We start from the raw sequence: 24,386 nt of genomic DNA, 5'->3' as shown, positions 1-24,386 counted from the left end.
ATTCTGAGTGAATCCTTTCTACTCAGAATCCTTTTTTTTTTTTTTTTTTAATGCGCCTTTCACTTTAGCAGAAAAATAAAGGGTTTAGGAAATCCAGAGTAGAAAACAGAAATAACCTGTAGTCACAAAGTAAATTCTTTTACTTTCCCCAAGTATCCGTTCCATCATTTTTCTATTTCAAATGGCCACCTTTCTTAGAAATATGCCTGTTATCTTTAGGAGAGCTCTCTGTCTTACAGCAGTTGTGGATTTGTTTTTGTCAGGTGACTTGGTTCACAAATGCAGTGATGAAGCAAAAAGAATTACTGAGACATGAAAATGAAGAAGGAAGGCTGAAGGAAATAAAAAAACAAAACTCAACAGAAAAAAAGACGTTAAAAAGGAAAGATCTTTCTGGAAATATTGTTTGAAATACTTCACTGGTTTACAATACTAGAATGTTATCAGAGACAAGAAATATAACATTATTATACTTTAAAAAAAATAAATTAAGAAATTTAGTTAAATTATATAATGAAAGGGAAGAAATGCCTTTTAGATCCTGTTAGGTTTGATTTGTTTTGTTATATATGTTTTATGTTTCCCACAAAACTCGAAATTTCTGCAAGTGGCAGTAAAGAAGCAATCCCTTTGGTTTTTGCTTGCTTGCTTGTTTGTTTTTTGATTGTTTTTACAAGAAGATAACAGTAAGTTTAAATTTTTTTTTTCTGATATTTTATTTAAAATTTTACACGAGACAAAGTTTCCTTGAAATATCCCGTAACAAAGCACCACAATTTTCTGACATCGTTAGCAGTTCAACTCAGACTCTGCCCATCTCTTTCAGAAGTAATCATGATTTCTTCTTGAAAACAAAAGTCCATGAGGATGCAATCAGTCTCTCTTCTCCGTATCACAGTTGTCATATATTTCCCTATACAGTGGATGAAAAATAATTTCTAATGTTGTTATGTATTTATGACTTGAACATGTTAAATGCTATACCTTTTCTTATACAGTTTTAATGCTGATGTCATCGTCCTGCTATCTCTTCCCTTTTGCACATCACATTAATATTTAGCTAACTTTGTAGAAATTCATATTTCTAGTATAAGTAGTTTTTGCCAGGTTCTAGCCACAAATTCTAAACATGAACATGGTTCTATCACACTTTCAACACTCCTTCTGAGAAAACTGCCTTCTAGTGTCACCATAATGTAACTTTCATTTATTCTTTTAAGCTGTTCTTTGACAACACCATATAATTTGCCACCTTTTGATGAGATTCTTTTGTCCATTCAAAAACACACAAACATTTATTATTTATTTATTTTTTCTATTTCTCTTATAGATCTTTTATTTCCATATCAATACCCATTCTCAGAAGGAAAATATTTCTCATTCAGATTTGGAATTTGATCCAGTATCCAGTAAATCCAATTTCTTTCCCTAGTTTACCAAATATCAATACTGAAGGAGCACAGTGATACATAGATCACCCCAGGCATGTGGAGCACGGACAACAAAGGAATCGTATTAAAACTGGTGCCACCAGAAAAAAAAGGACATAGACTCTTAGTAAATGGGGACTTCTTGCTGGAGACACTGAGGCTCCCATTACAAACCTAGATAATCTCTCCAGAGAGGTTTTCTGTCTTCTAGGTGTATGTGGTAAAGATGTTAAAAGACCCTTCTGCATCTGATAAAACAAGACTACTGCCTCCTTGTTGTCATTCTAGTAGGGTCACAAGAGGCTGCAATTAGGAAATTACAGAACTTAAAAAGGATTTTATATCCCTAGGAAAAACACTGAAAGGAATGGGAGAACAAGTAGTACTCTCCACTGTCCTGTCTGATGGCTGGGACTTAGAAAGGAGGAAAAGAATAGGTCAGGTAAATTACTGGTTGAGGGGATGGTGTTGAGATCAGCATTTTGCATACTATGATCTCGTAACAGCCTTTGAGAGACCGGTATGTAGGTGTCAGATGGAATGCAACTGAGCAGTTAGGGCAGAACTGTTCTGGGCAGTAAGCTGCTTGGTTTTAATGCCAGAGCTTTAAATTAAACATGATATGTGAAGGGGATGTAGTCTCTTGTGACAGAGAAGGGCCAGGAAATGTTGTCATTCTAGGAAGCTGTAGGGAATTTAGGATTTAGTGAGAACTTCTCAGAGAAGATAGCATTGCCAACAGATCAGTGGAAATCTTCTCACATTCCTCTAGGGGTACCTGCACCCACTGCTTCCCTCAAGGGCCTGTACTAAAGTGCATAGAGTATGGGAAATAAACAAGAGGAACTAAAGGTCTGTGTGCAATCCAAGGACTACAATATTACTGTAGTCACAGAGACATGGCAGGATAGCTCAAATGACTGCTTTGTTGTCATGGATGGCTCTATCCTCTTTAGGAAAGATAGGTTTGTGAGGAAGAAGGTTTCTATTATGTAGGAGAGCATCCAGAAAGTATTGAGGTCCACCTGAGGATGAATGATGAACAAGTGGGGAACTAGGTGGTATGAAATAATGAGTGGGCTAATACAGGTGACACGTTTATGAGTGTATATCATAGGTCACCTGACCAGGAGTAGAAAGCTGATGATGCTGACAAAAAGGAGGCCTTCTGGGCACTGTAAGCAGCGGAGAGCATCAAGAGGCCCTGAAAAGCATCACAAAGCCACAGCCAGGAAGCTTGGAGTTTTCATGAGCAGCATCCAGGATGCTAGCGACTATTTGCTCCCCTACAAAACGGTAACAGAGCTCTCACTGCAGGCATCACAAAGCCAGGCAAAACGGGAACACACCCAGAGCTCTGCTGCATGCACCCCACAGCCAGAGCGTTGCAAGCTGAGCTGCCTTGCTGTTTCTTGCATTCATCCCGGTCCCTGTGAATGAAGACTCGCAACACAGTCAAGGCGTTGATTGAGCACCAGAGTGCCTTTATTCAATCGGACAAAGGAGGACGGGAGAGGTCCGGGGAAAGATAGGATTCATCCTCTGTTGTTGAGGAGAGAGTGGCTCAGAGCTCGTGTTGCTGCCTGGTGCCTGGGACTGCAGGCCTGACTCCAAGTCCCCCTCCAAGAGGCTCGGCTTCTCCTCAGTGACACTGCCTTGGTCCTGCTTGGAGGTGCTGCTGTCGGGGCACTCGGGCTGTCTTTGGGCTGGGCTGCACTGCAGAGGCACCGCACAGGTCGCCCATAGAGAATTTCATATGGGCTTCATCCTTCCTTGGTTGGGGTTTACTTCGAATTCTCACAAGTGCCAGAGGCAGTGCTTGCAACCATGGAATCCCAGCCTCTTGGGCAACTTTTAGTATTTGCAGCTTAGATAAATGGTTCCTCTTTTCCACCTGGCCACTTGACTGTGGCCTGTAAGGTGTATGCAACTGCCAATTGATTCCCAATAAAGTACTGATTTGTTGAACCATTTTAGCAATAAAATGGGGGCCTCAATCTGAAGACATTGTTCCCGGCACCCAGAACCTTGGAATTATTTCTTGTCACAAAACTTTTGTTACATCCCTGGCCTGGTTAGTCCGGCACGGGTATGCCTCAGGCCATCCTGAAAAGGCATCTGTTAAAACTAACATGTATCTGTACCCCCCTTTTCTTGGGAGCTCTGAGAAATCTACCTGCCATTATTGTCCTGGATAATTTCTCTCCCTGTTTGCCCTAACTGAACTTTGTGGCCTGTGTTAGGATTATTTGGTAAACAAACTTCACCTTGCTGGGTCACTTGCCTAATGGCAGTATACCAATTTCGTGTGACCACTGGTTGAACAAGATATTTATGTAATGCTTCTGCTCCCCAGTGAGTTTTCCTATCTTCAGTCACCACAGCCCATCATATGGCTGCTGGAAAAATTCTTTTCCCTTGTGGTGGAAAGGACCATCCTTCCTCTTTTACCTGCCCTTCCAAATCGTTTATCAAGTTCCAATACTCTTTTGAGTGCTTTGGCTCACCATCCTCCTGCATGTTACCATCTGGAATCAAGGAAGCCTCCACCACCTCACCCTCTGCCGCTCACTTTGCTTTCTGTCAGCCAGCGCATTTCCCATTCCTTCAGCACTGTTTCCCCTTTGGTGGCATCAACAGTGCATTTTAGCAACCTTCTCCAGCTGTTGGACTGCCTCCAGGAGTCTGACTATTTCTTCAGCGTGTTTAAGACCTGTCCCTTGGCTTGACAACAGTCCTCTTTCTTTCCATATTGCTCCATGTGCATGAACAGCACTAAAGGCATATTTTGAATCCGTCCATATCTTTAACTTCCCATGTCGAACAAAGCTGCTCCCGTCTGTGTACCAGGTGTCTTCCGCATCCTCCAGTGGTTCTTCTTTCAAGTCTCTGTGACTGGAATAGACTGCTTTCATAGTCTCTAAACCGTCGTGAGACACGGGTTCTCCTTTTAATTCCACTAAGAAAAGCAGCTGGATTTACAATATTGGTTACTGTTATTTCTCCATCATCTTGCTCCACTCGAATGGCTTGCTACTTCAGAAATCTCTGAGGGGAAAGCCAATGTCCCCCTTTCACCTCCAGCACTGTAGAAACCGTGTGCGATACCTGTGCCGTTCTCTTCTGCCCCACTGTCCTAATGCTGATACCTTCTTTAACTTCATTAACTTTTAACTGCTTTCAACCGGGCCACAGTCCAGGCTGGTGTCTGTGCTTTCTTGCTGGCTCACGTCAGCCCCTTCAGCAGAGCTGGGAGAAATGACTGGCTGAACAACAACAATCTCTTTCTCTCCGTCGCTGCTGTCACTCTGAAGGCTGTCATTTGAAGTGCAGCCTGGCTCCAAGACCCCCTCCATGACGCTCGGCTTCTCCTCAGCGACACTGCCTTGGTCCTGCTTGGAGGTGTCGCTGTCGGGGCATTCGGGCTGTGTTTGGGCTGGGCTGCACTGCAGAGGCACCGGGCCACAGTCCAGGCTGGTGACTGTGCTTTCTGTCAGGCTCGGGGAAGCCCTTTCGGGAGAGCTGGGAGAAATGAGCGCTTCAAACACGATCTCCTCCTTCTCTCCGTCGCTGCTGTCACATGCAAGGCTGACATTGGATGTGCAGTGACTTGGGCTTCCCATGAGCTCTCCATTGATGGAAGCACTCTCTGAGCAATCAGCAATTGACCCGGCTCTTCTGGCTTCACAAGGGCTCGATTCACCTAGGAAGGAGTGGATACACAGTGGTTAGTGTCAAACTCTCTCTGCCCCTGGAGGCAAAGGCTTGGTGCTGCCTGTCAAGTAGGTTTCAAACAGCTTGAGAGGCTCCTTTGGGAAAACAGGGGTCAGCTGAAGATGTCAGGCACGGGCTTGAATGCCGGAAGCAGGTACAAGCCCACTGAAAGCATCAATTCTACCTGTGTTGCTGACAAGCAGTGTTTTGAAAGCTGGATTTGCACCCTTACCTGCCAGGACCACGAGTTCTGCGTGTGAGGGCTCCCTGGCACTGCGCTGCTGTTGGCGTTTGCCCACAGAAGATGGTCTGTGCAGGCAGAAGCAGGAACACCAGCTGACAGCTGGTGATTCCTTCCTCTTTCTCAAAGAACTTGGTCTGGAGAGAAAACAGAGCATGCTGTCAGTCGTGGTGCAGGGTGAGGGAAGAGTCGCACCGAGCCCTTGCCAATAGTTGCCCATTCCTGGCACTGCCTGCTTTCTGCTGAAACGCAGCTTGGAAACGCGCTCTGTTTCAAACAGCAGAGGACGCTTCCATTCCTACAGCTCGGCCCTCAAGCCCTGCTGGCTACATTCCTCTCAACCATGTCAAGCAAGATGCAGAGCATGTGAGCAAAGCCTCCACAGCCGGACAGGACAGGAGCTGGCAGGCGTTAACTGCTTTATGAGGAACTGCGCAGCCATAAGGGAGATATCATGGACAAAAAGTAAACCAAGAAAGCCCACCTGACCAGTGATGATAGGGGCTGGAAAGGGAAGTCCTCTTTACCTTTGAGATGGAAAATCAAGGACTGTGTGGAATCTCCCTGGTACGGCTGCGGGGTCTTCCTCCACTTCGATGTCGCTGCTTTGTGCCACAGCAGGAGAGCTGCTCTGGCCTCTTCTCAGAGCCTGCGCCTCCTGCAGGGTGAGCAGCTTTGTGGCAGGAGGAGACTCCCGCACAGACTCGGGCCCAGGTACAGAACTGTGCCCTGCAAGGGAAAACCGCAGGTAAGAGGGAGGATCAGAAAGCAGCAGCACAGCCATCCCCGTTCTGCATTCTTCTCAGACTTGCTTATCTGAGCAGCTGGAAGAAGAGGAGCTCAAAGTAACCGGCTGCTCAGAGGTATGCTCGTGGCAAAGGACACGGTCATCATTAAGAGCTGCGCACTGTAGCAAAACAGGCATAAAAAAAACCCAAAACCTAGAAAACAGATCTGGGAACTCAGAAAGCTTTGCTGCCACACTTCAATCATGCTTCACCCCCATTCAAAACATCCTAAAGGCAGGGATGGTTTTCTCCATGTAAAGTCTGGCCTCAGACATTCTCAGGATCCAGCAACAGGGTGCCATATTCTCATCTAAGCCCAGAAGCCTCCTGTCCCATTGAGAGTCGAAGCGTATTTGAAAGATCTCAGAGAAGGCCTGGATTGGATCAAGATCAAGCTAATGGAGGAAGACGCTCACCTGCTCCCTCTCCCACGGCTGACGTGGATTTGGTGTGGAAGAGGACGTCTGTGTTGCCGATCAGGAATTCCACCACTGCTGCCTGCGTCTGCACTTCTACGCAGGCAGCTCCTCCGCTGACGCAGGCAGACTGGCTCTGCTGGGATCTGAAGAAAAGGCAGATTTTACAAGTCGTTCCTCCAACACTGTTTCCCCAGGCCTCAAGTTTTGCAGCCCAAAGCAGTCCAGCTGGGCTCTGGAGACTTCCGCAGTGGGCAAGCAGCAATGCCACTGACAAAATTCTCCTGGATGATCAAGGACACAGCAGACCCAGCTCAACAGGAGAGCAGAAACTGCCATCTAGAAATTGGGCCCCTGGGCCTGGGGGAGAGCAGTCCAGGCTCCTCCTCTGCTGCCAGCCACTTCTGACAGCTTTTACAGGAGAAGAGCACACTAGAGGAAGAAGAAGGGAGGACTGCTTTCTTTCTGGAGAACAGAACTAAGCATTGTGCTTCAACAGAAAAAGAAGTTTACCTTAAGAGGTTTGGAGCCCACACGATTGCTAAATTCTTAGCGTCCATGTTGGTGACCGAGCTGCTCCCAGCAAGAGACGCCAGATGCCTCATCAGGTACCCTAGAGTCCTGGACAAACAAGAGGGGCAGATGTTCAGCACCAAAAAGCAAGCCGTGCTGCAGTGCACAAAGCAAACCTCACTTCATGCTAGTTGATGGCACTGCTACCGTCCCTGAATAGGAAGTAGATAAAACGTTCCCAGTGCCACCACGCTGCAGCACCAAGCCCTGCAAAGCACAGCCGCAGCCATCGGCTGCACCAACCGTGCCCCCGTGCCAAGGAACCGACCCAGTCCATTGACCCCATGCAGCCTTCAGCCGCTTCAGCGTGCAGACGCATGATGTTGCAGGTGTCAGGCAACACCTGGAATCGCATCATCGCCCTCTGAAAGGCAGCAGGGCTGAGCTCAGCAGACCGAGCGCAGCACTGACCTGTAGTGAGGAGCGGGCAGCTGCTGGATGGCGGCCTTCATCCTGAGCAACCGCTCCTCCTCCGTAGCAGCACGAGCAGCGTCCTGGAAAAAGGCAGGAAGGCATTCAGACACCAGTCAGCCTAGAGAGCTGCCACAGCTTTGCGAACCGTGGGGACAGCGCGCTGCTGCTCAGCACCGAGGCAGACTTGATGCCTTCCAAGAGGCATCAGGGGAACACCGCGGCACGCAGCCTGTGTCATCAAGGCCAAGCAGTGCAAGGCATTGCCCTGTGCTTACCGAGAACTTGTCATACAGCTGCTCGGTCACGAGAGGGTTTGGGAGCTCCCTGAAGTACATCTTACATACGGAGCTCACGCTGTGAATGTCACGGACGCTCAGCTCGGGAGCCTGCTCTGAATCAAATTCATGGCTGCAGAGAAGGACACAGAATTGCGCAGAGGGCTTTGAGAAAGATGAAAACAAGTCCAAAGCCACACCAAGTACAGTCAAGAAAAGGAAGGGCTTCCTCTGAACGCCCGCAGCATGGCACGTGCCCCTACTGACAGCTGTGTCAGTCGCAGCACTCTTACCGTAGTCGCTGGATCTTGGACGTGACGCCGGACAGGCGGTAGATCCCACGCACCACGCCATGCTGCTCGATGAATTCAGAGCAGCTCTGCAGGACCTGGGGGACTACAGAACAAGAGACAGCGCTTAGCTCAGCTTCTTCCTCAAGTCCTGCTTCAGGCCGTGCTCTTCTCACATCCCATCCACTAAGCCCAGCCACGCTACCGCTTGCCTCCTCCTTAGAGGAGAAAGCTGGCAGAGACAGCTGTGAGGAAACTGCACAGAAATGTGTTCTTGGCCTTCCAGAAATGCCACGACCTATCAACAGCCTGGAGAAAGTAACTCTGGCAAAGCCACAGACACTGCAAGTCCCATCACAGCTGCCTCGGGAATGGAGGAATCCAATCTCACCACCACAAGAGCTAGGAAAAGGATGCACTATGCTCTCTGTGGCCAGAAGCCTTCCTACGCTATCAGGCTGAAACAATTGCTGGATATGATCTCCCTTGCATCTTCAGATGCCCAACGGAGGAAGATCTCAGCAATGGGCTGTTCCTTACCATCACGGCCAGAGCGGAGAAGGTGCTCCCCCAGGTCACACCCAAACACCCCTTCCTTCTCCGGCTCCGGCTGCTCCGCTCTCCTGGGGCGCGCCTTCACCACCGAACGAAGGAAGGGTGGGAGCTTGCCCCGTTTCTTCAGCGCTGCGAAACAAAACAGAGAAACCAGTTCATTTCAGGCTTGGATCGGTTGGACGAGCCCGAGTGTAACGCATTTGACAGAGCACGGAACAATGGGAAGAACATTCCCAACCAGGACACGCAGGAACAAATTTTCCCCGTCCCTGAAAGTGCCCAAGGCCAGGTCGGAAGGGGCCCTGGACAGCCTGCTCTCGTCTCCTACTAAATGCGCAGGCTGGTGACCCGGACTGAGGCAGGGGCCTTGGAGCCTGAGGATCCTTTAGGCTCCTTCCAGTCCCAAGCCATTCCAGGAGGATTCTGTGACTTCCCCAAGCCCAATAAGAAACACAGCGGGACTGGGCCAGATCTCTGCGTCTTTAGATGGAGTTTAGTGCAGACCTCCGGCATTAACGAAATCCCTGAAAGCCACGCTCTGACCCCATTTTACTAACCCGCAGTATCAAATGTAACATGTGTACCTGGCTTTGGCAATGAATTGGCGACGGACTCAGGAACCTTTCCGCTAATGAGTTCCACGCACTCACTAGGGAAAGATCCAACCTGTAACAAGAACAAAAAGACAGCTGGGCATTAGCCCGAGCCCAGAGCCAAAGGGAAGGTCCTCTGACACCGACACAGGGCAACTGTTTGCGTCCAGAAGCCATCCTGCTCAGGCAGAGCAGCTCCAACCTGAGATTCCTGACTCTACTGAAGTTGTGCTCTCCTGTTGGAAGCATGTGCCTACCTGAAAGCCACGCTTGCCTCTCCACCAGGGGCTCAGCTCCTTTGGTGGCATAGAAATAATGCACACCAAGTCTCCCACCTGCAAGAGATTGAAATGTCAACCCCAGCTTCAGCACAACCATCTAGAAAACACAGCTCAAACAACTGCCGTCTTCTGCGTTGCATAATAGCCTAAAGCTTGACAGCAATTGCACCAGTGCAGCCCACGAGGCATTTTCCTTTCTAAAACTGAACTTAGAGGGACAAGAGTTATACAACATACACAAGACAGCCGTGCAGTAGGAAACGGCTCTCAAAAGCAGCAGGCTCTCTGACAAAGGCTATGCAAGACCTCCAGTTTAACCACGGGCATCAGTTAGCAGGGCTTTCTGAACACATCTGCACACTTCACACCCGGTCTGCTGTTCGTCAGAGACCAGGCTCCCATACTGGGCAGGATCTGCTTGATCACAAGGTTCAAATGCCCAGTCCAACCATACTGGAGAGATGGCTCAACTCCTCCCGACCCAGCACAAGTCTAAGCTGGAACCAAACCTTCCAAGCTTCACCTCACCAGACATTCTGAAGGTGTCTGAGAAGATTCCTGAGCCGTTCACACCCTAGACTACTCTCCCGTGCATGACAACAAGGAACGCCTGGAACTGCTTACCTCCAGGGAGACTTCATCCGGCCCCTGCGCGACGTAGCGCTTAATAACATGGGCTGCCGCAATCGCTGGAACGTTGAGAGAGGACTCCGCACGCACCAGCTGCGGCTTCCACATGTTATCAGCCTGCAAAACAGAGCACAGGCCGTGGTCAGGAGCTGAGGACAAACCAGGAGGATTTCAAGGGGAGGAGCACATCTGCAGAGAAAGCTGCAGGAAATGCGCTCTGTCCTGATCAGGAGCACTTCAGAAGGAGCTGCACGTCTCATGACAGTTGTTTCCCGTCCTGGTGTGCAGTGGGATTGCCAGGCCATGCAAAGATGCATCTCTCTCTACACAGACTAATCAGCAATGGCACTGGCGCAGACAGGCGGCCTGGCCTCCTTTGGCCCACTCTTTCCTGCAGGAGACTACATCTGCAGCTCCCTCTGCTGGCTCAACACAGGGAACAAAGACAAGCCAGAGCTTCATACTCTACCTCCGTCGCTGCCACCTCAGGCTCACGTCTGATCTTGCTGCACTCAAGGCCCATCACACCAGGTGTGACAAGCTGGAACAGAGCAGAAACACACTTCTGTTGTCTATTCACACAGCACAGTATGCAGAGACTTCTTCAGAACTACCCTTGCATACCCTGCGGCATAGGCAACAGAGCAGCAGATGCATTTGCCCAGAACGCTCTGACAGTGTGACAGCAGGGCATTAGACAGCACCCTTCTGAGGGCTGAGCTGGAGGGCAGTGAAGAAACCCACGGCATGCAAAACGATATGGTGGGGCAAAACATGGCACGTACCTGGCAACAAGATCACCTCAGGCTACCTGCAGCAGTTCCTGGTCACTCTGCTCAGATCTTATGAGAGCAAAAGCTGCACCAAGGCAGTGGGCGGAGGGTGGGCAGAGGAGAGAGAAAGAGCAGGTCAGTGAGCAGGGCTAAGACAGCCATGGCAGAACGCACACAGCACAACCGTCCCATCCTCTTGCTGCAAGACATGCTGAGTCACAGGCTACGGGATGCCTGTCCGCCCAGCAACTTGACGATGCTTCCACAATTGAGCACAGAAGACGACGAAAGAAGCATGGGACGGGTGCCACCTTTACAGACACCCCCTTTGGAACGTGTCTACCGGGGGAAAATTACGTCTGATGCTCAAGAGTAAGCAATACGGTGCTGGGAGCTCCGACAGCCAGCACTTCTCAACACCTCACTGCCCACCCGCCCATCCCACGCTGGCTCAGCTTACCTACAGGATGCTGCGCACAATGACACTCAAACAAAGGCACTAAAGGCACAAGAACAACAAGAAAACCAACCACTCCGAACTCCTACTCGCCCACAAAGGAACACAGAACGCACCGCCCCTCCCCTCATGCCAGCCGCTTATGACATCACTAACGGCCACCAGCCTGGTCCACCATGACCCCCCACAAGGGGGGGAAGGCAAGACCACGCGGTCACATGGGATTCCAACACGGCACCACAACATTCCAGAACTCACTGTGGGGTTGGAATTACGTCCTGGTGTGGCAGCGCAGTGGGACGTGTTTGGGCGCAGCTGAAGAGCTGTCAGACACTGCAGGTTTCCAAAGGAGGGTGCCAGATTCACTCTCAGCATTCTTTTGCAAAGCTCTTTGAGATGCTTCAAACCCATTTCACTGCCCAGGTCATTTCTAGAAAGTCCAGCTGACAAATGCTCACTTTGTCTGGGTAACGCCTCTAAGCATCATGAATGAAAAGTAAAATTAAATGGGCACGCCACCCTGTGAAACTTACCTCTCTGCTCTTCTTGTCAGCCAGACACCTAAGATGAGCGTTACGTGTCCCTGCTCCTGACTGAACATGCACCCAAGTCTGTGTTCCACTCTGCTCCACATCAGGGTCTAAAAGAAACACAGACAGAGGTGATTAGAAGATCCTTTGCGCAAACGAAAGTGCAGGCTGCACGCCTATTCTCTTTAGCAAGAAATACTACTTGAGGATCCACAGATAGTTTTTGGAGAGGGAGTATGAAAGATGAACAGAAAGGAAATAGATTCATTAAAATAACCGAGTTAATCCTCTCCCTGTCAAAAAGGAGGCCTTCTGGGCACTGTAAGCAGCAGTTCTGAGAACCGCTGGGATGTCCCCCAGTCCCATTCCCTGCTTCTCCTGGCACGGGTGGGGAACGGAACAGCAAGTGATATCACCTACCCAGACTTCTGCTGGGCCTTCCATTCGGTCGCCCATCCCAGGGAGAAGCAGGAGAGCTCTCGTGGCTCAAAGCTCGCAGCTGCAGAAATCAAGGCTGCCTCTAAGATGGTGCTTTCAAACAGCACGAGTAACTGCATGTAGGACTTGAAACACAAGGGTAACATGAAAAAGCCACCAGTCCCCACGGATGTGGCTGTTCGCTGAGACAACAGCTGCGTGCTTTCCAGCAGTGTGATGCTCACCCAACAAAGCGCTCAGCCAGCAGATGCGTCCAGCACCCATTTAGAGACGGTTTTCTTAACATCCAAGCTGAATCTCCCCTCATACAACCTGAGGCCGTTCCCTCCACTCCTGTCACTAGTTACATGGGAGAAGAGCAAGACAACCCCCACCCCGACATAACCTCTCTTCAGGTAGTTGTTAAGAATGATAAGGTCTTCCCTGAGCCTCCTCTCTTCCAGACTAAATAATCCCAGTTCCATAAGAAGCTCCCCATAAGACTTGTGCACTAGACACCTCACAGCTTCAATGGTCTTCTCTGGACACATCTCGGGATTTCAGTGTCTTTCATGCAGTGAGTGGCCCAGAACAGAACACAGCGAACTCAAGGTGAGGACTCACCAGTGCCGAGTACAGGGGGATGATCGATTTCCTGCTCCTGCTGGCTCCAGCCTTCTGCATTCCAATTCAAATCGAAACCATTCCTGCTGTGGTCGTACTTGAATCCTCATCTGGGGCTGGAGCTCAAGAGGTCGGTCAGCACATCAGAAATACCACAACGTGCAAGTGGAAGACGTGTCTCAAAGCCCAGAAAATCCAACTCTCTAACCTTTGCTTTGCACACCTCCATGCACCCACTGTATCTTGTGCCCTCCCTTGCATTCACAGACGCGTGCAAAGCTTTCCTGGGAACACGGACGTGCCTACGCCTACCACAAACATCCCTTTGTGTGCACCTGTGTGCAACCCAACTCCTCAGCACATGCACGCATTTGTGTCACCCTGTCCACGCACTCATCACGTGCCCTCCAGCATCACTGCTGCCTCCTCCGGTACCGTACCCGTAGATGCTTCAGAGCTCACTAGCATGCACTTCCTTCCTCCCCTCAGCAGCTGCTCCTGCACTCACCTTCATTCCTACTGAGATACCGTCCACTTCCAGCACCAGCACACCTGCAAGACAGAGAAATGAAAAGTGGGATTCATGCAAACTCAGAAGCCCAAGGCTGCATCACCACCACATATGGCAGCCTCGGGAAGTCAGCTGCAACAACAGCCTTTGTCAGAATGGAAACAGGCACTGTCAATTAAGTGTGACCTTTGAAGTCATTGCCACCATCAGAAATAGGCACGGAAATCGCTCACTTCACTGCAGGTGGTTACCTCCAAATTCTTTTGCTTTTGGGAAAATGTGGACACGGAACTGAAGGACACCAGAAAAGTGACATCTACTTCACTTTTTGAGCTCCATCCCGACCACATGACATCCAGCAGAGGAGGCAGGAAAGCAGCATGGCTGAACCTGCTGGTTACAGGGAGCAACAAGAAGGAAATGGAGAAACAGCAGAAACACAGACATGCAGCCTGCTCACTTTGGTGGCCTTCTACAGCAGAGTGACAGCATCAGTGGGGAAAGGAAAAGCAACTGACATCACTCAGCCAGACTTCTGCAAGGCCTCCAGTGTTGAGCAAGTTTCCTGATAGCACTCAACGTGAACAAATCTACCACTGAGCAACACTGTGAGCCCCCACTCACCACGGCAGAGGTCAACCTGCACCCCAGCCTTCCTCTTATCCACATGCACACGCACACACGTGCGCCACACTGCCCCTTTTGCACACCCACGTGCACGCGCCGCATCGTGTGTCCTCATTTGCATTCACAGATGTGTGCAAACCATCCCTGCGAACGCGTATGTGCCAACAACTGCCAGAAAACGTCCCTCTGTGTGCACCTGTGTGCAACCCAACTCCTCAGCACACCCCTGTGCAAGCACACATTTTTGCCACTGCGTATACACACTATCTGTGTGCTCACACACACTCACGCATCCACATCCCGTAGTGCAGCCCTGTGCGCACACACACAGACACATGTGTAACCCCTTCCTTTCACTCCCAAAGTGCACGCACACAACGGTACCACAATGGCCTTGTGCAGCTCCAGCACTCTGCACACCCCTGTGCACGCACATGTATGTGCATGCTCATCCTTGCACACATACCCACTGACCTACGCACACCTGAGCAACCCCACTGCTTTGGACACTCATGAACACAAATGTGTGCAAAACCATCCATGCACAAATCCACACACACACACAAACACACAACTCAAGGAACCCCACTGCTTTGAGCAATCCTGCGCACACTCACCTGGGTCATGCACTGATTTCCCAGCCGGTCCTCGTGGGCTCTCCTACTTAGGACGGGAGTGCAAGGGAGCAGCCAGAAGCTGTTGCATTCCCTGCTGTCTGCTGGGCAGGTTTGTTGGCGATGCTTGGGTTGCTTTGCTTCTCCTTGGGAGGTGGGAAGGAGCTTTGGGTTGGAGGCACATCCCGTGCCAGAGCATCCTGATGGCACGCGTGGGATCAGCAGCTCTGTCAGAGAAGTGGGTGAGGTTGCACGCCAAGCTGCAGCAGAGGAAGGGGAGAAGGTCCCAGCACAGCTCTGCACCACGCTCTGCCACGCTGGGCAGCTTGTTCCTGGCTCAGCAGTGCCATCAGACAAGAAGCAGGGAAGGAAATCAAGGATGGGGGTACCATCAAACACAGTCCATGCATGCCTGTGCAGACCCGCAGACCCAGAACTTGAGGGTTGTTTCTGCTTTTGTAGCATTTGTGTGCTGTAGCTGAGCAAAAGGTTCTGCTGCTTGATTCTTCTCCTGCAAGAGCCGCCTACCGGTAAATGGCTTTGGGGATGGAGGATGTGACAGAAAGCATTTGTCTCCACGACAGCATAGTTACACTTGGTCTAGAGAGTGAGAGAGGCAGGCAGTACTGCCTGATGTTGGTCAGGGTGAGCTCCTCCTGCAGCAGCGTGATGATGGCAGGGCTGGAGACAATCTGCAGGGCCAGCTCGTAGGTGGGAGCTGGGAATGGACACGGCAGGAGGACAGAGGTGTTAGGGAGCAGACAAGGCAGCGGAGAGCATCAGGGGCCCTGAAAAGCATCACAAAGCCACAGCCAGGAAGCTTGGGGTTTTCATGAGCAGCATCCAGGATGCTAGAGACTATTTGCTCCCCTACAAAACGGTAACAGAGCTCTCGCTGATGCAAGCTGAGCTGCCTTGTTGTTTCTTGCATTCATCCCGGTCCCTGTGAATGAAGACTCGCAACACAGTCAAGGCGTTGATTGAGCACCAGAGTGCCTTTATTCAATCGGACAAAGGAGGACGGGAGAGGTCCGGGGAAAGATAGGATTCATCCTCTGTTGTTGAGGAGAGAGTGGCTCAGAGCTCGTGTTGCTGCCTGGTGCCTGGGACTGCAGGCCTGACTCCAAGTCCCCCTCCAAGAGGCTCGGCTTCTCCTCAGTGACACTGCCTTGGTCCTGCTTGGAGGTGCTGCTGTCGGGGCACTCGGGCTGTCTTTGGGCTGGGCTGCACTGCAGAGGCACCGCACAGGTCGCCCATAGAGAATTTCATATGGGCTTCATCCTTCCTTGGTTGGGGTTTACTTCGAATTCTCACAAGTGCCAGAGGCAGTGCTTGCAACCATGGAATCCCAGCCTCTTGGGCAACTTTTAGTATTTGCAGCTTAGATAAATGGTTCCTCTTTTCCACCTGGCCACTTGACTGTAGCCTGTAAGGTGTATGCAACTGCCAATTGATTCCCAATAAAGTACTGACTTGTTGAACCACTTTAGCAATAAAATGGGGGCCTCAATCTGAAGACATTGTTCCCGGCACCCAGAACCTTGGAATTATTAACTGTCACAAAACTTTTGTTTCTTCCCTGGCCTGGTTAGTCCGGCACGGGTATGCCTCAGGCCATCCTGAAAAGGCATCTGTTAAAACTAACATGTATCTGTACCCCCCTTTTCTTGGGAGCTCTGAGAAATCTACCTGCCATTATTGTCCTGGATAATTTCTCTCCCTGTTTGCCCTAACTGAACTTTGTGGCCTGTGTTAGGATTATTTGGTAAACAAACTTCACCTTGCTGGGTCACTTGTCTAATGGCAGTATACCAATTTCGGGTGACCTCTCGTTGAACAAGATATTTATATAATGCTTCTGCTCCCCAGTGAGTTTTCCTATCTTCAGTCACCACAGCCCATCATATGGCTGCTGGAAAAATTCTTTTCCCTTGTGGTGGAAAGGTCCATCCTTCCTCTTTTACCTGCCCTTCCAAATCGTTTATCAAGTTCCAATACTCTTTTGAGTGCTTTGGCTCACCATCCTCCTGCATGTTACCATCTGGAATCAAGGAAGCCTCCACCACCTCACCCTCTGCCGCTCACTTTGCTTTCTGTCAGCCAGCGCATTTCCCATTCCTTCAGCACTGTTTCCCCTTTGGTGGCATCAACAGTGCATTTTAGCAACCTTCTCCAGCTGTTGGACTGCCTCCAGGAGTCTGACTATTTCTTCAGCGTGTTTAAGACCTGTCCCTTGGCTTGACAACAGTCCTCTTTCTTTCCATATTGCTCCATGTGCATGAACAGCACTAAAGGCATATTTTGAATCCGTCCATATCTTTAACTTCCCATGTCGAACAAAGCTGCTCCCGTCTGTGTACCAGGTGTCTTCCGCATCCTCCAGTGGTTCTTCTTTCAAGTCTCTGTGACTGGAATAGACTGCTTTCATAGTCTCTAAACCGTCGTGAGACACGGGTTCTCCTTTTAATTCCACTAAGAAAAGCAGCTGGATTTACAATATTGGTTACTGTTATTTCTCCATCATCTTGCTCCACTCGAATGGCTTGCTACTTCAGAAATCTCTGAGGGGAAAGCCAATGTCCCCCTTTCACCTCCAGCACTGTAGAGACCGTGTGGGATACCTGTGCAGTTCTCTTCTGCCCCACTGTCCTAATGCTGATACCTTCTTTAACTTCATTAACTTTTAACTGCTTTCAACCGGGCCACAGTCCAGGCTGGTGTCTGTGCTTTCTTGCTGGCTCACGTCAGCCCCTTCAGCAGAGCTGGGAGAAATGACTGGCTGAACAACAACAATCTCTTTCTCTCCGTCGCTGCTGTCACTCTGAAGGCTGTCATTTGAAGTGCAGCCTGGCTCCAAGACCCCCTCCATGACGCTCGGCTTCTCCTCAGCGACACTGCCTTGGTCCTGCTTGGAGGTGTCGCTGTCGGGGCATTCGGGCTGTGTTTGGGCTGGGCTGCACTGCAGAGGCACCGGGCCACAGTCCAGGCTGGTGACTGTGCTTTCTGTCAGGCTCGGGGAAGCCCTTTCGGGAGAGCTGGGAGAAATGAGCGCTTCAAACACGATCTCCTCCTTCTCTCCGTCGCTGCTGTCACATGCAAGGCTGACATTGGATGTGCAGTGACTTGGGCTTCCCATGAGCTCTCCATTGATGGAAGCACTCTCTGAGCAATCAGCAATTGACCCGGCTCTTCTGGCTTCACAAGGGCTCGATTCACCTAGGAAGGAGTGGATACACAGTGGTTAGTGTCAAACTCTCTCTGCCCCTGGAGGCAAAGGCTTGGTGCTGCCTGTCAAGTAGGTTTCAAACAGCTTGAGAGGCTCCTTTGGGAAAACAGGGGTCAGCTGAAGATGTCAGGCACGGGCTTGAATGCCGGAAGCAGGTACAAGCCCACTGAAAGCATCAATTCTACCTGTGTTGCTGACAAGCAGTGTTTTGAAAGCTGGATTTGCACCCTTACCTGCCAGGACCACGAGTTCTGCGTGTGAGGGCTCCCTGGCACTGCGCTGCTGTTGGCGTTTGCCCACAGAAGATGGTCTGTGCAGGCAGAAGCAGGAACACCAGCTGACAGCTGGTGATTCCTTCCTCTTTCTCAAAGAACTTGGTCTGGAGAGAAAACAGAGCATGCTGTCAGTCGTGGTGCAGGGTGAGGGAAGAGTTGCACCGAGCCCTTGCCAATAGTTGCCCATTCCTGGCACTGCCTGCTTTCTGCTGAAACACAGCTTGGAAACGCGCTCTGTTTCAAACAGCAGAGGATGCTTCCATTCCTACAGCTCGGCCCTCAAGCCCTGCTGGCTACATTCCTCTCAACCATGTCAAGCAAGATGCAGAGCATGTGAGCAAAGCCTCCACAGCCGGACAGGACAGGAGCTGGCAGGCGTTAACTGCTTTATGAGGAACTGCGCAGCCATAAGGGAGATATCATGGACAAAAAGTAAACCAAGAAAGCCCACCTGACCAGTGATGATAGGGGCTGGAAAGGGAAGTCCTCTTTACCTTTGAGATGGAAAATCAAGGACTGTGTGGAATCTCCCTGGTACGGCTGCGGGGTCTTCCTCCACTTCGATGTCGCTGCTTTGTGCCACAGCAGGAGAGCTGCTCTGGCCTCTTCTCAGAGCCTGCGCCTCCTGCAGGGTGAGCAGCTTTGTGGCAGGAGGAGACTCCCGCACAGACTCGGGCCCAGGTACAGAACTGTGCCCTGCAAGGGAAAACCGCAGGTAAGAGGGAGGATCAGAAAGCAGCAGCACAGCCATCCCCGTTCTGCATTCTTCTCAGACTTGCTTATCTGAGCAGCTGGAAGAAGAGGAGCTCAAAGTAACCGGCTGCTCAGAGGTATGCTCGTGGCAAAGGACACGGTCATCATTAAGAGCTGCGCACTGTAGCAAAACAGGCATAAAAAAAACCCAAAACCTAGAAAACAGATCTGGGAACTCAGAAAGCTTTGCTGCCACACTTCAATCATGCTTCACCCCCATTCAAAACATCCTAAAGGCAGGGATGGTTTTCTCCATGTAAAGTCTGGCCTCAGACATTCTCAGGATCCAGCAACAGGGTGCCATATTCTCATCTAAGCCCAGAAGCCTCCTGTCCCATTGAGAGTCGAAGCGTATTTGAAAGATCTCAGAGAAGGCCTGGATTGGATCAAGATCAAGCTAATGGAGGAAGACGCTCACCTGCTCCCTCTCCCACGGCTGACGTGGATTTGGTGTGGAAGAGGACGTCTGTGTTGCCGATCAGGAATTCCACCACTGCTGCCTGCGTCTGCACTTCTACGCAGGCAGCTCCTCCGCTGACGCAGGCAGACTGGCTCTGCTGGGATCTGAAGAAAAGGCAGATTTTACAAGTCGTTCCTCCAACACTGTTTCCCCAGGCCTCAAGTTTTGCAGCCCAAAGCAGTCCAGCTGGGCTCTGGAGACTTCCGCAGTGGGCAAGCAGCAATGCCACTGACGAAATTCTCCTGGATGATCAAGGACACAGCAGTCCCAGCTCAACAGGAGAGCAGAAACTGCCATCTAGAAATTGGGCCCCTGGGCCTGGGGGAGAGCAGTCCAGGCTCCTCCTCTGCTGCCAGCCACTTCTGACAGCTTTTACAGGAGAAGAGCACACTAGAGGAAGAAGAAGGGAGGACTGCTTTCTTTCTGGAGAACAGAACTAAGCATTGTGCTTCAACAGAAAAAGAAGTTTACCTTAAGAGGTTTGGAGCCCACACGATTGCTAAATTCTTAGCGTCCATGTTGGTGACCGAGCTGCTCCCAGCGAGAGACGCCAGATGCCTCATCAGGTACCCTAGAGTCCTGGACAAACAAGAGGGGCAGATGTTCAGCACCAAAAAGCAAGCCGTGCTGCAGTGCACAAAGCAAACCTCACTTCATGCTAGTTGATGGCACTGCTACCGTCCCTGAATAGGAAGTAGATAAAACGTTCCCAGTGCCACCACGCTGCAGCACCAAGCCCTGCAAAGCACAGCCGCAGCCATCGGCTGCACCAACCGTGCCCCCGTGCCAAGGAACCGACCCAGTCCATTGACCCCATGCAGCCTTCAGCCGCTTCAGCGTGCAGACGCATGATGTTGCAGGTGTCAGGCAACACCTGGAATCGCATCATCGCCCTCTGAAAGGCAGCAGGGCTGAGCTCAGCAGACCGAGCGCAGCACTGACCTGTAGTGAGGAGCGGGCAGCTGCTGGATGGCGGCCTTCATCCTGAGCAACCGCTCCTCCTCCGTAGCAGCACGAGCAGCGTCCTGGAAAAAGGCAGGAAGGCATTCAGACACCAGTCAGCCTAGAGAGCTGCCACAGCTTTGCGAACCGTGGGGACAGCGCGCTGCTGCTCAGCACCGAGGCAGACTTGATGCCTTCCAAGAGGCATCAGGGGAACACCGCGGCACGCAGCCTGTGTCATCAAGGCCAAGCAGTGCAAGGCATTGCCCTGTGCTTACCGAGAACTTGTCATACAGCTGCTCGGTCACGAGAGGGTTTGGGAGCTCCCTGAAGTACATCTTACATACGGAGCTCACGCTGTGAATGTCACGGACGCTCAGCTCGGGAGCCTGCTCTGAATCAAATTCATGGCTGCAGAGAAGGACACAGAATTGCGCAGAGGGCTTTGAGAAAGATGAAAACAAGTCCAAAGCCACACCAAGTACAGTCAAGAAAAGGAAGGGCTTCCTCTGAACGCCCGCAGCATGGCACGTGCCCCTACTGACAGCTGTGTCAGTCGCAGCACTCTTACCGTAGTCGCTGGATCTTGGACGTGACGCCGGACAGGCGGTAGATCCCACGCACCACGCCATGCTGCTCGATGAATTCAGAGCAGCTCTGCAGGACCTGGGGGACTACAGAACAAGAGACAGCGCTTAGCTCAGCTTCTTCCTCAAGTCCTGCTTCAGGCCGTGCTCTTCTCACATCCCATCCACTAAGCCCAGCCACGCTACCGCTTGCCTCCTCCTTAGAGGAGAAAGCTGGCAGAGACAGCTGTGAGGAAACTGCACAGAAATGTGTTCTTGGCCTTCCAGAAATGCCACGACCTATCAACAGCCTGGAGAAAGTAACTCTGGCAAAGCCACAGACACTGCAAGTCCCATCACAGCTGCCTCGGGAATGGAGGAATCCAATCTCACCACCACAAGAGCTAGGAAAAGGATGCACTATGCTCTCTGTGGCCAGAAGCCTTCCTACGCTATCAGGCTGAAACAATTGCTGGATATGATCTCCCTTGCATCTTCAGATGCCCAACGGAGGAAGATCTCAGCAATGGGCTGTTCCTTACCATCACGGCCAGAGCGGAGAAGGTGCTCCCCCAGGTCACACCCAAACACCCCTTCCTTCTCCGGCTCCGGCTGCTCCGCTCTCCTGGGGCGCGCCTTCACCACCGAACGAAGGAAGGGTGGGAGCTTGCCCCGTTTCTTCAGCGCTGCGAAACAAAACAGAGAAACCAGTTCATTTCAGGCTTGGATCGGTTGGACGAGCCCGAGCGTAACGCATTTGACAGAGCACGGAACAATGGGAAGAACATTCCCAACCAGGACACGCAGGAACAAATTTTCCCCGTCCCTGAAAGTGCCCAAGGCCAGGTCGGAAGGGGCCCTGGACAGCCTGCTCTCGTCTCCTACTAAATGCGCAGGCTGGTGACCCGGACTGAGGCAGGGGCCTTGGAGCCTGAGGATCCTTTAGGCTCCTTCCAGTCCCAAGCCATTCCAGGAGGATTCTGTGACTTCCCCAAGCCCAATAAGAAACACAGCGGGACTGGGCCAGATCTCTGCGTCTTTAGATGGAGTTTAGTGCAGACCTCCGGCATTAACGAAATCCCTGAAAGCCACGCTCTGACCCCATTTTACTAACCCGCAGTATCAAATGTAACATGTGTACCTGGCTTTGGCAATGAATTGGCGACGGACTCAGGAACCTTTCCGCTAATGAGTTCCACGCACTCACTAGGGAAAGATCCAACCTGTAACAAGAACAAAAAGACAGCTGGGCATTAGCCCGAGCCCAGAGCCAAAGGGAAGGTCCTCTGACACCGACACAGGGCAACTGTTTGCGTCCAGAAGCCATCCTGCTCAGGCAGAGCAGCTCCAACCTGAGATTCCTGACTCTACTGAAGTTGTGCTCTCCTGTTGGAAGCATGTGCCTACCTGAAAGCCACGCTTGCCTCTCCACCAGGGGCTCAGCTCCTTTGGTGGCATAGAAATAATGCACACCAAGTCTCCCACCTGCAAGAGATTGAAATGTCAACCCCAGCTTCAGCACAACCATCTAGAAAACACAGCTCAAACAACTGCCGTCTTCTGCGTTGCATAATAGCCTAAAGCTTGACAGCAATTGCACCAGTGCAGCCCACGAGGCATTTTCCTTTCTAAAACTGAACTTAGAGGGACAAGAGTTATACAACATACACAAGACAGCCGTGCAGTAGGAAACGGCTCTCAAAAGCAGCAGGCTCTCTGACAAAGGCTATGCAAGACCTCCAGTTTAACCACGGGCATCAGTTAGCAGGGCTTTCTGAACACATCTGCACACTTCACACCCGGTCTGCTGTTCGTCAGAGACCAGGCTCCCATACTGGGCAGGATCTGCTTGATCACAAGGTTCAAATGCCCAGTCCAACCATACTGGAGAGATGGCTCAACTCCTCCCGACCCAGCACAAGTCTAAGCTGGAACCAAACCTTCCAAGCTTCACCTCACCAGACATTCTGAAGGTGTCTGAGAAGATTCCTGAGCCGTTCACACCCTAGACTACTCTCCCGTGCATGACAACAAGGAACGCCTGGAACTGCTTACCTCCAGGGAGACTTCATCCGGCCCCTGCGCGACGTAGCGCTTAATAACATGGGCTGCCGCAATCGCTGGAACGTTGAGAGAGGACTCCGCACGCACCAGCTGCGGCTTCCACATGTTATCAGCCTGCAAAACAGAGCACAGGCCGTGGTCAGGAGCTGAGGACAAACCAGGAGGATTTCAAGGGGAGGAGCACATCTGCAGAGAAAGCTGCAGGAAATGCGCTCTGTCCTGATCAGGAGCACTTCAGAAGGAGCTGCACGTCTCATGACAGTTGTTTCCCGTCCTGGTGTGCAGTGGGATTGCCAGGCCATGCAAAGATGCATCTCTCTCTACACAGACTAATCAGCAATGGCACTGGCGCAGACAGGCGGCCTGGCCTCCTTTGGCCCACTCTTTCCTGCAGGAGACTACATCTGCAGCTCCCTCTGCTGGCTCAACACAGGGAACAAAGACAAGCCAGAGCTTCATACTCTACCTCCGTCGCTGCCACCTCAGGCTCACGTCTGATCTTGCTGCACTCAAGGCCCATCACACCAGGTGTGACAAGCTGGAACAGAGCAGAAACACACTTCTGTTGTCTATTCACACAGCACAGTATGCAGAGACTTCTTCAGAACTACCCTTGCATACCCTGCGGCATAGGCAACAGAGCAGCAGATGCATTTGCCCAGAACGCTCTGACAGTGTGACAGCAGGGCATTAGACAGCACCCTTCTGAGGGCTGAGCTGGAGGGCAGTGAAGAAACCCACGGCATGCAAAACGATATGGTGGGGCAAAACATGGCACGTACCTGGCAACAAGATCACCTCAGGCTACCTGCAGCAGTTCCTGGTCACTCTGCTCAGATCTTCTGAGAGCAAAAGCTGCACCAAGGCAGTGGGCGGAGGGTGGGCAGAGGAGAGAGAAAGAGCAGGTCAGTGAGCAGGGCTAAGACAGCCATGGCAGAACGCACACAGCACAACCGTCCCATCCTCTTGCTGCAAGACATGCTGAGTCACAGGCTACGGGATGCCTGTCCGCCCAGCAACTTGACGATGCTTCCACAATTGAGCACAGAAGACGACGAAAGAAGCATGGGACGGGTGCCACCTTTACAGACACCCCCTTTGGAACGTGTCTACCGGGGGAAAATTACGTCTGATGCTCAAGAGTAAGCAATACGGTGCTGGGAGCTCCGACAGCCAGCACTTCTCAACACCTCACTGCCCACCCGCCCATCCCACGCTGGCTCAGCTTACCTACAGGATGCTGCGCACAATGACACTCAAACAAAGGCACTAAAGGCACAAGAACAACAAGAAAACCAACCACTCCGAACTCCTACTCGCCCACAAAGGAACACAGAACGCACCGCC

The 24,386-nt window shown here is 51.2% G+C and overlaps 2 protein-coding genes across 2 annotated transcripts; both read right to left on the bottom strand.

The window, feature by feature from the left end:
* Positions 1–4,923: 4,923 nt before the first annotated feature.
* Positions 4,924–9,597, bottom strand: LOC140263883 (rho GTPase-activating protein 32-like). The gene is made up of 10 exons (XM_072359196.1): positions 9,547–9,597; positions 9,281–9,362; positions 8,682–8,825; positions 8,145–8,247; positions 7,852–7,984; positions 7,574–7,656; positions 7,103–7,210; positions 6,590–6,735; positions 5,377–5,453; positions 4,924–5,133 (listed from the first exon to the last, which is right to left on the bottom strand). The coding sequence occupies exons 1-10, from the start codon at positions 9,595–9,597 to the stop codon at positions 4,924–4,926; spliced, it is 1,137 nt and encodes a 378-aa protein (XP_072215297.1).
* Positions 9,598–17,759: 8,162 nt separating this feature from the next.
* On the bottom strand, positions 17,760–22,433 carry LOC140263882 (rho GTPase-activating protein 32-like). Its single transcript, XM_072359195.1, has 10 exons — positions 22,383–22,433; positions 22,117–22,198; positions 21,518–21,661; positions 20,981–21,083; positions 20,688–20,820; positions 20,410–20,492; positions 19,939–20,046; positions 19,426–19,571; positions 18,213–18,289; positions 17,760–17,969 (listed from the first exon to the last, which is right to left on the bottom strand). Exons 1-10 carry the CDS (start codon positions 22,431–22,433, stop codon positions 17,760–17,762), a joined length of 1,137 nt encoding a protein of 378 aa, XP_072215296.1.
* Between the last annotated feature and the right edge of the window lie 1,953 nt (positions 22,434–24,386).

The sequence above is a fragment of the Excalfactoria chinensis genome, chromosome Z (assembly GCF_039878825.1).
Source record: "Excalfactoria chinensis isolate bCotChi1 chromosome Z, bCotChi1.hap2, whole genome shotgun sequence".
NCBI classification, from domain to species: domain Eukaryota; kingdom Metazoa; phylum Chordata; class Aves; order Galliformes; family Phasianidae; genus Excalfactoria; species Excalfactoria chinensis.
Note: the sequence above shows the minus strand (reverse complement) of the source record. Positions and strands in the feature narration are given on the sequence as shown.